The 15,388-nt window shown below is 54.5% G+C and overlaps 2 protein-coding genes across 3 annotated transcripts in view; both read right to left on the bottom strand.

Moving 5' to 3' along the window:
- Positions 1-2,135: 2,135 nt before the first annotated feature.
- DIDO1 (death inducer-obliterator 1) overlaps positions 2,136-15,388 on the bottom strand; it is a 54,299-nt gene continuing 41,046 nt past the window's right edge. For both annotated transcript variants that reach the window (XM_059898113.1, XM_059898112.1), the window contains exon 17: positions 2,136-6,582. In XM_059898113.1, the coding sequence (XP_059754096.1) occupies positions 3,560-6,582 (3,023 nt within the window). In that variant the 3' untranslated portion in view covers positions 2,136-3,559. The remainder of the gene's footprint in view (positions 6,583-15,388) is intronic.
- On the bottom strand, positions 7,998-14,050 carry LOC132348410 (zinc finger protein 665-like). Its single transcript, XM_059895840.1, has 3 exons — positions 13,803-14,050; positions 9,184-9,716; positions 7,998-9,080 (listed from the first exon to the last, which is right to left on the bottom strand). Exons 1-3 carry the CDS (start codon positions 14,048-14,050, stop codon positions 8,131-8,133), a joined length of 1,731 nt encoding a protein of 576 aa, XP_059751823.1. The 3' UTR covers positions 7,998-8,130.

Raw genomic sequence — 15,388 nt, 5'->3', positions numbered from 1 at the left:
TTTTATTTTTGGCTGCGTTGGGTCTTCGTTGCTGCGCGCGGGCTTTCTCTGGTTGCGGCGAGCGGGGGCTACTCTTCGTTGGGGTGCGCGGGCTTCTCATTGCGGTGGCTCCTCTTGTTGCAGAGCACAGGCTCTAGGCACGTGGGCTTCAGCAGTTGTGGCATGCAGGCTCAGTAGTTGTGGCGCACGGGCTTCGTTGCTCCGCAGCACGTGGGATCTTCCCACACCAGGGCTCGAACTCGTATTCCCTGCATTGGCAGGCGGATTCTTAACCACTGCACCACCAGGGAAGTCCTAAACGATGCTTTTGATGAATACTTGATACCTTTGGGAATTGCCCAGGTTATAAGAAGTGAAGAAAAGATACAAGAATGTATAGAATCCCAATTTTGTAAAAGAAAAATAGAGGGAAAAAAAGATTAAGGGAAAAGATACAGATGGCTGCCCGTGGTGACAGCTGGGTGGAAAGTGTGGGTGGTCTTGGAGGGCCTCCCCTTTCCTAAATGTCTGATGGGAAGCAGGCATCAGAGCCATCCCAAGCCAGGAGCTCCCACCCCCGCCCTGAGGGGCCTGGGTCGGAGGCTGGGGCTCATACCCTGGGGCACCTGCCTCCCCAACCTTTGCTCAGGCCCCTTCAAGGGCACAACCAGTTGGTCCCCGTCGCTGTGCCCTTGCCCTGCTGTCTCCCTGTCCCTGGACCTGCTGGTGTGGGGGTGGGGAGGGTCCGGCCCCTGGGGTGTGATCCTCCCTTGGAGGCTGCTTTCATCCTCCCCGACGGTTGCCTCTGTGGAGCTGGATGGGATACAGGGCCCTGCCAGGCACCGCGGCCCTCGAGGCCTCAAGCGGGAGGGAGTCCTCATGCCAGGTTTCCGGAGAGCCAAGCGCTACACGGCGCACCTGATTGCGTGTGAGTGACTTTGGCTAAACGGGATCACGGGTTGGAGCCGTCAGGGCTGGTCCTGGAGGAGAGCAGGGCTAGTTGGCAGGGTGAGGACAGAGCTGCGGACACCACGGGCGTATTCTGTGGAGCAGATAAAGCAGGGCTTGGGGAGGATGCAGACGTCCCAGCTGTACTCAAGGGACTGAGGATTTTAAAACTTGGGCATATTTTCCCCGACGTTTTGGGAAAACTGCTTGGACAGCAGCCTGCAGGCCGGAGGGACTCTCGCGTTTTGGAGCTGGGCACCGTGCCCAGCCCTGCTCGGCGTCTATCCTGCAGGATTCGGGATTTCCTCTTTGGCAGGACCTCGCCGTAGGGCGGTCTTCCCCAAGGTCAGGCTAGCGCAGTGGGTTCTCTGTAGACGAGCGGCCACCCTCCTGGCCTCGCCCAGCCCGATGCCTTTCCGAGACGGCAGTGATGGCGGCGACCCCTCACGGGACCCCCGCTTTGCGGCACTCGCCCCTGGTTTGTCGTGCGCTCAGCCAGGAAACCAGACGATAAGCTACTGACTCTCCAGCCCACAGGGGTAGAGCCTGTCCTGCCGGAGGGATGTTTTCTGGGTGTCTCGGCTCACGGTGGGCGATGGGTGCACAAGCTTGTTGAGAAGCTAAATGCTGGCACAAGGGCCACCAGGTTGGGGCCAGTCAATGGTGGCCCTGAAGTTCAAGGGCAAGGCCCACACCTTTGTCTTCTCCTCCCAGCGGTGGCCGCTTCCCTGACCTGAAGGCACCGCATCTGCTGGTCCAGCCCCTGCCACTTATTCCACCCGGCAAGGCGCCTGGGCCACCAGCTCCGCCTCACCACACACTCGTGACCAGCCCGGTGCTCCTTTAAGGCCCGAGTCAGCGGCCGGGACTTTGGGGTGCCTGCCGACCCTGCCGGTACCTTTGTCGACCGCCTGCCCCCCCCACCCGAGCCCCACGTCTCTATCATACCCTGACCGTGCGCTTCTCTGTCCTTCCCTTGGTGGCCTTGGGCCTCCTGCTCTACATGGGGACCTGTGCTGGAACCATCCCGGGAACGGGGTGCATCCGGCAGGGGTCTTCAGGCCAAAGGGCACTGCTGCCCACACCACGCCGACTGCCAAGAAGCGGGAGCTGAGGCATCCCTGTCCAGACCCGACTTTCCAACGCGATGCCACACGAGACAGAAAACCTTCTGTAGGTGTTTATTCTACTTCAAGTAACAAAGCTATGAAGTTCCATGTTTTAATGTACAGTGATATAATACTTTGCAATATAAAATACAATTTACAGAAATTTCTATCAAGTAAACCTAAAGAAACACACTTGATTTTTTACATTTGTTGTATTTAAATTAGAAAAATTTTTGTTTTACACGTAAAAAAACCTTCACATCACGCTAGATGTTGGAACTCGTCGCCACTTTAACGTAACCTACTGACAGGGTCTATAACACCAATCACTCCAAATTGCTAAGTTCTCGATGTTCTCATAACTTAAACGTTGTGCTAGAAAGTGAAAAATCTGTAGTGATGTACTATGGAACAGACTCCAAAGAACAAATGAAATTCTCTCATTTTATATTTGCAAAAGTAAGTTTATGAAAATATAAAAAAATTATCAAAGTTTATTTGTACAGTCAAATAAATTAGCAAGTTTTTTCTCTCTTTCGCACTTCAGAAGTACTTGGAAAATACATGACAAGAAGCAGTATACTGTGTCTCACAGTGAAAAGCTTTCTAGTTTGTAGTTCTTAAGCTGATATCACTATTTTCATCTCAGGCTTTACACAAATATTGTTCCATTTCAATGACAAACGTTGAGATTTGTCACCTGACAAGTAGCACAAGGTGGAGCTAGCGCACTTTTCCTGGGACATAGAACCGCTCAGATGGTAAAGTTCAACAAACAAAACGTTCCTGATTATTCAAATCAAAGAAATCTACTCCCTCCACCCGCCCTGCCTTTTAAAGTACACTTAATTGCTTTATTTTCTCTCTTTAGGCTGGTAAAATTTAAACCTTTTAAAATAAATTGTTATTTAAAATTCCACAATTTCTATTCAGATGTTGCTTTTAATCATGTTTGGGGGGGGACATGTAAGACGATACCTGCACACTGAGCAAAACCAAGAAATGTGTTTGTGTTTCTGGTTGAAATTTGTAATTCAGATTTCTTCATGACAAGAGAAAGATGCTCCTGTAAGTTTGGTGTTTCTCAACATTCCAGAGACCAGCTGACACAGCCATGCACAGAAACACGCGGCCGCCTGCCCCGAACCCTGTGAAGTTAGCTTCTGGAAACAGATATCACAGATGAGATGTCAGGAAAGGTATGGCTCTGAGGTCCACTAAACTCCCTTAAAATTTACAATAGTCAAGTTATTAGAAAAGATAACTTTATAATCTGAAAAAGCAATATGCTTTTGTAGGTACTTTCCCATTTCAGTACATTTAAATGGAAATGTTAAAGAGTTCTTAGTTTTTTGTTTTTATTTAAAAAGCATCAGAATTGTAAAGGTGTGAAATTTTGTAAGAAACCATCATACACAAAATTACAGTAATTTCTCAAGTCCAGAAGGTTCTGTCCTGTGCGTGAGCTCCCAGCTCTTTCCAAGGCCACCTGCTCAGCACGTGAGCGTGGCCTCACGGCGGCCCTAGGTCTGGGTGGCGGGGGCGGCGGCCCGCGGGGCCTCGGCCTTGGGGTCCCGGGGTCGCTCTGGGCTCCGACTGCGGTCCCTGCGGCGCTCCCGCTCGCGGGCCTTGTCGCGGTCGCGGTCCCTGCTGCGGGACCTCTCCCGATCACGTCTGCGGTCGCGGTCACGGTTGCGGCTCCGCTCTCGGGCCCGGTCCCACTCGCGCCCCTTGTCCCTGCCCGCGTTCCGCTCGCGGCCCCGGTCCCACTCGCGGCCAGCATCCTTGTCACGGTGTCGGTCCCACTCGCGGCCTCGGTCCCACTCACGCTCGCGGCTCCAGGTCCGGCCGCGTTCCCGCTCCCAGGGCTTCCCACGCTCCCGCTCGCGCCGCCGGTCCTCGAGGGCCCGGCCCGGGCGGCTGTCGGGCAGCGGGGCCTCGGGCTCCTCCGGGGCCTTGTCCCGGGGTCGTCCCTCGAAGCCTGGGCCTCTGTACTCGTGGCCCCTGCCCTCGCGGAATTCGGCCTCGGGGCCGGGGGCCGGCGCGGCGGGTGGCCCGGGCGGGTGGCTGGGCAGCTCCAGCAGCGGCCGGGGCGCCGGCTTGGGTCCGGGGGCGGCCGAGCCCTGGAAGTGGAAGCGTGGAGGCGCCGACTCGTTCTTCTCGGGGAAGGGAGCGGCCCCCCGGGGCCCCCCAAAGGGCAAGGGCGCCGGTGCCCTCTGGCCGGTGAATCTGGGCGGCGAGTGGACCCTCTGCTCTTCGAACTGCTGAGGCTGCATCCCCCTGGGTCCCGGCACGAATCCAGGAGCTTGGCCCCTGGGGCCTTCAAACTGCCCAGGGTGCGGCCCCCTCGGGCCCACAAAGTGGCCGGTGGGGGGGCCTCTCTGACCTCCAAACTGAGAGGGAGGAGGACCACCTCGGGGTCCTTTAAACTGAGACAGCAGAGGCCTCCTCTGGCCCCCGAACTGGAAAGGCGCGGCACCCCTGTTTCCCAGGAACGGGGCCTGCTCGGGCCCCTCACACTGGCCAGGGGGGCCGGAGGCCTCACCGTACGGGGCCTCCGGGAACTCCCTCTTCTCCCCGTGGGGGTCCTTGCGGTCTTCAAACGGAGGCGGCCCTGCTCCCCTGGGCCCACCCAGGTGGGAGGGGGACGGGCCCCTCCCGTCCCCGTAGGGAGGTGGCCCGTGTGGCCCTGAGAACAAGGAAGGGATGGGCCCCTTTTGGGGCCCGAATCTGGCTGGTGGAGGCCCCCCTCTTGGCCCATCGTTATTAGAATTCTCTTCCGAGAACGGAGGGACTGGCCCCCGTGGGCCTGTGAAATTGGGGCCGTGAAGGCCCGACATCCCGAAGGCGCGCGGTGCAGGCTCCCGCTGGCCTTGGAACTGGGGCGGAGGCCCCCCTTTCTGTGCTGCGGCAGGGAACGTGCCAGCCCCCTCGCCTGGCCTGGGCTGTGGCTCTCTGTCTCCTTCAGTTTCAGCTGCCAGAGAGTCACTTTTTTCGGGAAACTGAGCATTTCTTGGATCCTCGTACTGGCAAGAGCCCAGAGGCTTTTCCTGAGAGGCGTACACTGGACCCGGGAAAGGATCCCTTCCTCCGGGAGGGTGGAAGGACTGGCCCTCGTGCTGCGAAGGGAAGAGAGGCTGCAAGGAGGCGCCCGGCGGCGTGGGCAGCAGCACCTTCCGGGCAGGCCTGGCGGCGCCGTCCCCGCCGGCCGCGCTCTCAGGCCCCGGGCTTTCCGTGGGCTCGCGCAGGGGGCCGTCCTGCTTGGCCGGCAGTGGGGCCTCTTCACCCGGAGCCCACGGTGGAGGGGCCGACTCCGGTTCCTCCTGGGCCGGGAGTGGCCCTGGGCCGGCAGCGGCCCCTCCGGGTGCTTCTCTGGCCGGCGGGGGCCTCGGGGCAGCCTCGCTCTCGTTGCTCTCCGCGGCCAAGCGCCGGGCCTGCCGGGGGTCCCGGCTCAGCCGCGCCTCGGCGCTCGGGCCCGGGGCCTGGCTGTTGGCGGGGGGCGCGGCCGGCTTGCCCGCGGCCTGGGGCGGCGGCGACATGAGCGCGTCCGACACGGAGAAGTGGGCCATGGAGGCCCCGACGGCGGCCCTCTGCTGCCTGAGCGCCTCCTCCTGCTCCGCCACCTGCCGCTTCTGCTCTTCGATCTGCTTGTTGAGCTCCTCTATCATCTGCTGCTGCTCAGCCAGGGAGGGGGCCGGCAGGCCAGGCCCGCCGTGCGCGTCCGCGCACATTCTGGTGGGCAGGTCGTCGACGGTCACTTTGGCTTCTTCCAGGATCGTCTCGTCCTCCGGGTCATAGGCCACCTCCTCGCGCTCGGCTGCCTCCGCGGCCTTCTCCACGTCCTGGCGTCTCCCGCAGTCTCCGAGCTGAGTGTCGAAGGCTCTCTCAGGACCGTACTCTTCCTCGGGGTCGTACGGCCGGTCGTCTTCCTCCTCCTCCAGAGCTTTGTCTTTTGAGAACTGACCAAACTGCTGGACGATTGGGTCCAGCAGAGGCGCCGCCGGCAGCCCGCCGCCGGCTTTGGCTCTCGAGTCCTGGTGGGGGGCTGGGGCCGACTCGGCAGGCTCTTTGGTGGGGGCGTCGAACGCCTTCTTCTTCCCAAAGAGAGTCTGCAGGATGTGTTCTAGGGGCGAAGCTGTTTTTGAGGAAGAGGAAGTGACAGAGGAAGCGGCCACCGCAACGGTCACTGACGCGGGTGATGCTGTGACAGTGTTCGTGGCTCCTGGTTTGAGCGACGACAGTATCTGTAACACGGAAGACGAGGCCGGCGCACCTGGTGCTTCTGGAGGAGGGGGTGGGGGTGGGGGAGACCCCGGGGGTGTGGTGCTGACAGTCGCGTCCCCTGGGCACAGCGGGTACTTGGGGGGCTTCTTCTCAGGGAGCAGGGCTGCTGGCACTCTGGGGTGGACGGGATCCATTTCTTCTTGTGCCTGAAGACGGGGCCGCTTCTCCTCTGTCTTGTCTAATTCGCCAGCATTTGAAGGACGCTTTATTTTTTGACAGATTACTAACCCCAGGATTATGTTTGGACGCGGTGACTCGAGACCTAAAAAACAAAACAGTTGTGCAAATTTTAGAATCGAATTGTAGCTTTTGTCCTTCAGGGGTAAACTCTGGGTGTGAAGGGCGGCGGGGGGGATGGTTTCCAGAGGGAGGAGGAGGAAATTCTGTGGCCAAACAGAACCAAGCGTTTGAAGACCTGCTGCAAAAGATGCAGGCTGCACCGCGCACCTGCCCAGCCTGACGGGGCCTCAAACCACAAAACCAAGAGCCCAATGCACACGCGCATTCGCCCAGTGCTAAAATTATCACAGATTGTCAATTATACACAACGCTAGGGTAGAGGCGTGCTGGAGGCGGCGGGGAAGGCCAGCACGTACACACTCCAGGCCGTTCACCTACTGGGAACGAAGCCTGTATGTACCAGGATGTTTTCTTTTTTTTTTTTTTTAGACACACTACAGCCATTTATTGGAAGGCATAACACAGAAATGACGTCAAATGATCGCAAACTGATAGACAGGCTTAATGCATTTTCTATCAAGATATTTTGTAGGCACAAACAAGATTTTTCTAAAACTTATATGGAAAGGCAAAGGAACTAGAATAGCTAAAATATCTGAAGAAGAATAAACTGGTTGGAATCACTCATTCAATTTGAAACTTCTAATAAGATAAAAAGTAATCAAGACTGATATTTGTGGAGGGAGACATACAGAACGATGGAACAAAACAGAGAACCCGGAAATAGCCCCACACAATCACTTCCAACTGAGTTTTGACAAAGGTACCAAGAAAACTGAATGAAGCAAGAATCTGAAAAAATTACACCATATCAACTGATCTTCCATACTAGGAAAAAAAAATGAAATAATCTCCACCGAAACTTCACACCTGTACAAATATTAGCTCAAAATTGGTCATAGCTTTAAACGTGAAATGTAAAACCATACTACTTTAACCTATAAGAGATTTAGAAAAGAAACCATAGGATAACATCCTCAGGATCTATCTATATATCTATCTAAGTTTTAACATATTTTGACTTGTAATTTTATTCTGCAGTATGCAATATTTCAGACTAAACTTGAGACTTAGCTATTCCTCATGTGAATGCTCTGATGTGGATTCTGTTCTGAAAAGTCTTGAAGAAATTTTAAATATTCATTACGTTTGTAAGGTTTCTTTCCATTATGAATTCTTTGGTGAATCCTGAGGGGACACTTGCTTAAAGGCCTTTCCACATTCAGTGCATTTCCCTGGTTTCTCTCAGGTATAAATCCTCTCATGACATCAAAGCCATGAATGTTTAATAAAAAGCTTTCCCACATTCATTACATGTGTAAGGCTGCTCTCCAGTAGGAATCTTGCGATGTTCTGTAGTTTTGATCTATGGGTAAGAGCCTTTATACACACATTACGTTCTTGTGGCTTCATCAAAGATGTATATTCTGACGTCTAGTCAGTTGCGAAGTCTGTACAAGTCCTCTGTCCTGTATGTTACCCTGATGTAATTTCTCTTTAGTGTGGACTCTCTAGTGTCAATCCATGCTTGAACTTGTATTATTTTGCCACACTCGTTACATTGGACAGGTTACTCTCTAGCATGAATTCTCCGATGACTTACGAGGCTTGAGTTTTGAGTGAAGACCTTGCCACACTCACTGCATTGGTAAGGTTTCTCTCCAGTGTGGATTTTTTTATGTCTGTTGAAGTTTGAGCAATGAATAAAGGATTTGCCGCACTGATTACATTTGTAAGGTTTCTCTCCGGTATGAATCCGGCGATGACTAGGAAGGCTTGAACTCTGACTGAAGACCTTGCCACACTCATTACATTTGTAAGGTTTCTCTCTAGTATGGGTGACCTGATGATAAGTAAGACTTGAATACACACCAAATGCTTTGCCGCACTCGTTACATTTGTACGGCTTCTCCCCACTATGAATTCTCCGATGACTTACGAGGCTTGAGTTTTGAGTGAAGACCTTCCCACACTCACTACATTTGTAGGGTTTCTCTCCAGTGTGCATGACCTGATGTCGAGTGAGGTGGGAGCTCTGATTAAAGGTCTTGCCACATTTATTACATTTGTATGGTTTCTCTCCAGTATGAATCCTGCGATGATTAGTAAGGCTTGAACTCTGACTAAAGACTTTGCCGCACTCATTACATTTGTACGGTTTCTCTCTAGTATGGATGACCTGATGATAAATAAGACTTGAATACACACTAAAGGCTTTGTCACACCCGCCACACTGGTAGGGTTTCTCTCCGGTGTGAATTCTGCGATGACGTACGAGGTGTGAACTGTAACTGAAGCCCTTACCACATTCCTCACACTTGTGATGTTTCCCTTTCGTGTGGATTCTTTGATGTCTAGTGAGATGTGAGCTCTGATTAAAGGCTTTGCCGCATACATTACATTTGTAAGGTTTCACACCTGTGTGGATTACCTGATGGTTAGTGAGTTGTGAGCCATGATTAACTGCTTTGTCATACTCATCACATTTGTAAGGTTTTTCCCTAGTGTATGCTTTCTGGTCTTGTGTGAGTAATGAAGAATGCCAGAAATCATTCCCATATTCATTAAAAATGTTGGTTTGGACACTCGGGAAGAATTCTCTGAAGTACTGAAAATGAGGAACCACTGTTGTCAGACTTCTCAACTTGATGATACTCATAAAATTGCCCTTCAGTTGGAAATATCTGCAGTTCAGCCAGATGTGACTGAAAGCTTAGTCCGAGCCTGTTTTCAATAGGCTTGTTTCCTTCATCTCTTCTACCAGTGAGATGTTTTTTATGGGTGACAGGCACTCCTCTGTAATTTCTTCTGTCACTTCTCCACTGGTACTCAAAGTCACGCGTACGTCTCTGGATTTCCCTACAGCCATAGTCCTCAGTCTCACGGCTTTCATGTCTTTCCAACAACACTGTGTGCAACATTTCCCCTGTATGACTGTTCTCTTTTGGTGCTGATTCCTTGATCACACATTTAAGAGAGGTATCCAGGGAGAGCAGGTTCCTGTAGGTCTCCAACATCACGTCCCTGTACAAGGCCCTCTGACCAGGGTCCAGGCATTCCCACTCCTCCTGAGAGAATTCTATGGCCACATCCTTGAATGTCAACTGTGCCTGAGTAAGAGCCATTCCAGACTCCTCTTTCTTTCCTCTTCTTCCTCTTCAGGGTTTCTTCCTCAGGCAATATGAGTCTTTGAAGTCGACAATCCCGTAGGGCGACCTTCACTCCGCGGTAACCCAGGATGTTTTCTAAACAAACTCTTAGCTGTGTTCCTTTATTTGCCTCTTGCTACGTATCAGGAAGGCAGCACCCCCTTTCGACTTTAACTTACGAGCTGCAATATGTAAATTAAGCTATTCATACTAAAATTAAAGGTTCAATTAAGGACCAATTCTACAACTCAATTATAATGATTAACAAAATTATACTGATTGATATAACACACGCCATTCGATAAGTTCATCAGTCACTGGTGTCAAAATTACAATTGATGGGAAAAGTGATGCTGACCAAAACGTCTAAAACAAATGTCCTTGCAGGTTTAGAAAGACATTCAATGGCCAGTAACTTATCAAAAGTTACCGAATGCTCAGGTCTCTGTCAACACAGGACGTGCGGCTTAAAGCCCAGAGGTGTTCAGGACAGGGGCAGCAAAGGACAGACCACGTGGAGAACACGCTGGGAATTTCAGAACATTGCACAGTTCTTAAAAAATAATTATTGCTTAAAAAATTCTTCGTGCAAACCCTCTGGATTGTGGTGCCCTGTCTACTGTTTCTGTGCGGCTCCTCCACCCTCACACTAGTAACAAACCCGGAATACCAAGAGCGGAACAGAAAAGCCCAAGTCACACATCGGTAAGTTAGGGAGAAAGGATAAACACAGGACCAAAATTCTGTTTCAACAGCATATTTAAAATTAATCAAATTGGATAAATTCAATTTACACATAAATCACTATTGTGTAAAAGATATTCATGCTATATATTTTTTGTCTTCACTCACTAAAAAAGAAAATCAGCACTGTTTTTCCTATTCTTTCTGTGATTTTAAGTCGATCACAGATCAAATAGTTGTCTCTGGACACCCACTGTGTAGTTCTGAGCGACTGTCACCCTTCCTAATTTCCAACAGAGATGGGTTGACATGCCGAGCACGAGGGTGGCGGACGTCCCATCCCACCCCCGAGGAGGAAGACCAGGCACGCCAGCGTGAGCTGGGCTGGCCCAGCATCTGCGTGGATCGGCGAGGTACTGCTGGCCCCCCTCCCCACTGTACTCAGCGCCTCGTTTCACAGGTTGACATTCGAGGGCTGAGGTGCCCATGAAGACACCCACTCGTGATAAGAGGAATGGCTTCCAGAACGTCCTCTGCCTGCCCTTCTGATGACAGCGGTGACTCAGGGGAAGGAGGAGCTGGGCAAAGGAGGGCGTGGAGACAGGAAGGCCAGGCCCACTGCACTGAGCATGGCATCCAGACGGTTCTGCTCAGATGTGAAAGATACTCTATCAAGTTCGCTTTCTGATCAAAACGAATTATTTTAACTTAAAATGGTAAATCTCTCACTCACTACAACTGCCACTTACTGAACAATTTACAGCTCACTAATATCCAGTTTGGGGCACAGTCAATAGCTCAACTGGCTCTCGTGGCCCCTTCTGGACCGACCGTCGCTGACACGGCCCCAGGGCTGGCAGAGCAGGTCCCCACGCCGGGCCACAAGCTGGAGCCTTGGGCAGCTCTGTCAGCAGGCGCAGCAGAGGAGAAACGTGCTCAGCCATGTGGGCGGGGGTGGGGAGGGCTGGGGAGCCCTGGTCAGCGGCGCCCTCTCAGCAGCCCAGGGCCCACGACTGTCCTCATCGTCCTCAATGCAGATGGGCTATGTTACCTCTGAAGGGCTAAACTTCTAAGGCGCCAGCACCAGGGCTTGCGGCAGGAATCGCATTTCAGGTCAAAGACGCCGTGTGTGGAGGGTAAGTCACTGCGTTAAAACCAGGGAGATGGGGTCCTGTCCTCGGGAGGTGTGCCAGCCCTACAACTTGCAACAGCTTTATATGCTTCCTAACAAAAATGATATATCCCAGACTTGGCAAAATTCTCTAGACTCTAACCTTTGTGGTCACAGGCATCACAGGTGAGGTTATGATTAAATTACTTAACATTTACATTTGTTTCGAAAACAGGAAACTCCCTGGAGACCAGCATCTAACTAAGCAGCTAGTATTTTTAAATGCTTTCAGCTCTCAACTACTTCATCTACACGCACCCGTAAGTGATCTAATAAAGCTCCAGAGTTGGAGGAGTGTTAGTTTCGAATTTCCCCACTCTTCTTCCCCAGGATTTCACATTTAAATTGGGCTCTTTCTGAAGCAGTCAAATCTTATCTGCTTCCCCTGTACACCTTATGGCTGCATGGAGACTTGAAATGTTAACTAGCACCGTGGAGATGACTTACTCGTGGAAGAATATCATTCACTGTGCTACCGGGGCCTTGGCAGTGACCGTTAGGGAGGTGAGGGCACGTCTGGCTCCACCCCGCTCCGCACCCTCACGACAGGCGCCTGGCAAGGGCACGCTGGACACAAAGGGCTACTACCACTGGGGCGGTGGCAGGGGTGGCTGTCCCCCGAAGGCCCCATTTTCCGCCTGGGGCCCCTGCGGGCGCGCCCACTGTTGAGTGTGACCCCTGGAGAGGAGAGGGCGTCCCGAGAAGGCGCAGCAGCAGTGAGCACGCTGCCTGCGTGCAGAGACAGGGCTCCCACTGGGGGCCCGGGGCGCCTCCCCGGCTCCGCACAGGGCCTCTGTCCCATGGTTACAAGCGGGGTGCTTACTTACCGACCTCCCTTTGAGGGTAGTGGTGAGGCTTATGACTCATCAAGCAGATGAGAACTAGGTGGGGGGGCCGCTGAACTATCATTTCCGGACAAGAGGTACTCATGACACTGAGCACCGGGGTGTCGGCACCCCTGCCCGACCCGCTCCACGTCGCGGGAGCAAGCGTGTCCACGATGTCCCGTGTGGGTGAAACAAGCCTTCTTAGCTGCATGTAGGTCCCCGAGTCTTCACGGCGAAAGGGTCAGCCCCAGACCACCCGTACAGAGAGAGAAGTGGACAAACCAGGGACGAGGGACAGCTGAAAAGGTGTGTGTGGATTTCCTGAGCCAAGACCCAAACCAGGATCTGTGTCCAGGTGTGTCAGCAACAGGGCCGGGCGGAAGCAGCCCCCACGCACCTTGGACGTGGCACAGCGGGGGACGAGGTTTAGTTTTAATTAATAAACCAGCTGAAAGCTGCCCAACTATCAAATGAGGCTTTTACCCCTAAATCTACCTGGCATGCTCCACTATTCAGTATTTAAAGTGAACACCTTCTCATGGTCTGAGTCCGACAAGACAAAACGTCCACACCTGCGGGAACAGAAACTGTGCTGGAGTTCGCAGCAACCGTCCTCAACGAGGACTTGGGCAGAGACCCAGCAAATACAGGGACAAGCAGCTGCCTGCCCGCCGCACTCGGCTCCCATGCAGACTTCGCCCGCTCCCACTCTTGGGTCCCTAAGACCTGTGCAAAGCCAGGGCTCCGCGTCCCAGCGAGGAGAGCGTCATCCATCCATCCGTCCGCCCGCCCGCGTCCAGGCGCCCCCAGCGCAGCACCGCCGCCTGCACAGCCAGAAGCACACTGGTGTCGGCTGAGGCAAAGCAAGGTGGAGACAGTCCTTCGTCACAGTGCACCTGGATGGGCACCAAGAGCTACCAAACGGTTCAAATTCAGACAAACAATGACCAGTTTCCATGAAATATTTTTATTGATTTCAAAGGAGAGAGAAGCACTTTCCATTCAGCACGATTTTGCCTGTGATCACAGCATCTGTACACAGCTACGCAAGCAGACACGCAGAAACTGAAGACGCGCTTACCTGACAGTATGGCAAGTCGCAGAAATGGTCTGCTAACTTAGGGAGCAGCTACGAGTGAGGACAGACGGCAGACGCCACGGATGGAGCCGGCCTGCTCAGAGAATGGCCCTCTCCCTGCAATGCCGCGGAAGGCCGGTCCCTGTCCTCTGCTCGGGGTGGTCCACACCTTAGACGCCCGAGGGCCCTCGACAGGCGCCCCCCAGCCCCTCGGGAGGGCCGGGCGCCCTGGCCTAGGCCCAGCGTCCCATCTGACTGGTCTTCCTTCCGTGAATAAAGCCCCTAGACGCGCGGACCAGCTGAGACCCGAGTCCCCAGGGGTGGAGCCCTGACAGTGTGCGTGGGACTGAGCTGAGCCGCGTCCACAGTGGAAGGACTGTCCGCTGGGTCAGAGGGACGCGGGCCTCCCGGCCGTCCTCCAGGCTGTGTGACGTGGTGACGGCCTGGCACCTCTGGGACAGGTCGAGGGAGCCCGGGAGGACAAAACGCCCTGGAGGCAGGCCGGGCTCGGCTCGGATGGGCTCTGCTGCCGTGCAGGGACTGCGCTGAGGGGTCTGCGCGGAGCGCCCCGTGTCCGCCATCCAAGCGCGGGGCGGAGAGGACGCTGACCGCGAGCAGGCCGCGCGGCCTCCGCGGCTCCGCACACGGGTTCAACACCTCGTGTCCTCACCTGCTTCTCCAGTGTGAGCCACGCTGTCAAAATCTACGGGGCTCCCAAGTCCAGAGACTGACGTGCCGCGTCAGGCACTCTCCACCCCCACAGACCTGCCCTCCTCCTCCCAGGGGCCCGCCCGCTGGCGGGCTGCCCGAAGTGGGAGGCCTGTGCCCCACCGAGGCCTTGGGGTGGAGATGCGGCCGGGGCGGACCCTGACTCCACGCTTACTGGCCCTGCGGCCTCAGGCAGCGACAACCCTGGGCAGTGCGGGCGCTCCCCACTGCGGGGCTGACGCGGGGGTCAAGGGCGCTCCCATCAGGTTGCGGGACAGCGCTGCCGGGCAGCATGTGCTCAAGCCCGCTGGCTGCTCCATCGAGGGACACGGCGGCCCTCAGACTGGACCTGTGCCGTCACAGGACGCCGTGCAGAGACAGGAGGAACGCGCCCGGCCCACCTTCCAAACACTCACGCACACACACAACACGCACGTGATGCACACGCCACGAGCCTGGGACACACGGACGTCTGTACCCAGGGAGCGCCGAGTCATGATACAAACGTGCGAAGCAGCTCAGGTAGGTAACGTGGCCTGGGGCCAAGGGAGTTTGGCTGATGCGCAAGTGTACAGAACACACACAGACGTTAATATCAAACAAAGGTATCAGGAGAATTAAAAACATATATACTGAATTAAACAAGCTGAGATTTAGAAGCCCTTCGATTAACAAAAAAAGTCTTTCAAAGTTTATGGTAAAACTACCCATACAATTACGTTTCCAAAACCCTTCTCACTACTTTATTTTACTGAAACATTCGTTCTCTACCGTGGATGAAACCTGCAGGCTTTGGAGCGTCCCCTTCAGGAAGTGACAGCCTTGGGAATGCAGGCGGAGGAGTGACGTCCACTCCGCTGGTCATCAAGTGTGGTCACTTCGCAGATGAGGTGAGCGCCCTGCCCCGCCTTCCTTGTCCCCGTGTCACCCCAGAACACCCAGCGCGGCCCCCTCCCTCTGCCAGCCGGGCCCCAACCCAGCACTGCACCAGCTCCCGCCGCGGCTCCAACTGGGGGTCTCCTCGGTGGCCCCCGCGCCCCTGCCTCCTCACCACACCTGACCTTGTCCACCTCTGCCCCCTCAGGGTCTGTCCATGGCCCCGAACCCGGCAGCCCCCTGCTCGTGTGACAAGGTGCACCCGGACGGAGTCAGGCAAGATCCCACCGTGGGCTCTGCAGGTGGAGCCGAGAGGGGCTCCAACACGGGTGAAA

This window comes from Balaenoptera ricei, chromosome 15 (assembly GCF_028023285.1).
Source record: "Balaenoptera ricei isolate mBalRic1 chromosome 15, mBalRic1.hap2, whole genome shotgun sequence".
Classification (NCBI taxonomy): domain Eukaryota; kingdom Metazoa; phylum Chordata; class Mammalia; order Artiodactyla; family Balaenopteridae; genus Balaenoptera; species Balaenoptera ricei.
Note: the sequence above shows the minus strand (reverse complement) of the source record. Positions and strands in the feature narration are given on the sequence as shown.

Coding starts and splice junctions, on each gene's coding strand:
- LOC132348410 (XM_059895840.1), bottom strand. CDS start 14,050: ATGGCGGACACGGGGCGCTCCGCGCAGACCCCTCAGCGCAGTCCCTGC. Junction 9,717..13,802: donor AGCTCAGTCCCACGCACACT/GTCAGGGCTCCA, acceptor GAAACCCTGAAG/AGGAAGAAGAGGAAAGAAAG. Junction 9,081..9,183: donor TGAGAAGTCTGACAACAGTG/GTTCCTCATTTT, acceptor TACTCACACAAG/ACCAGAAAGCATACACTAGG.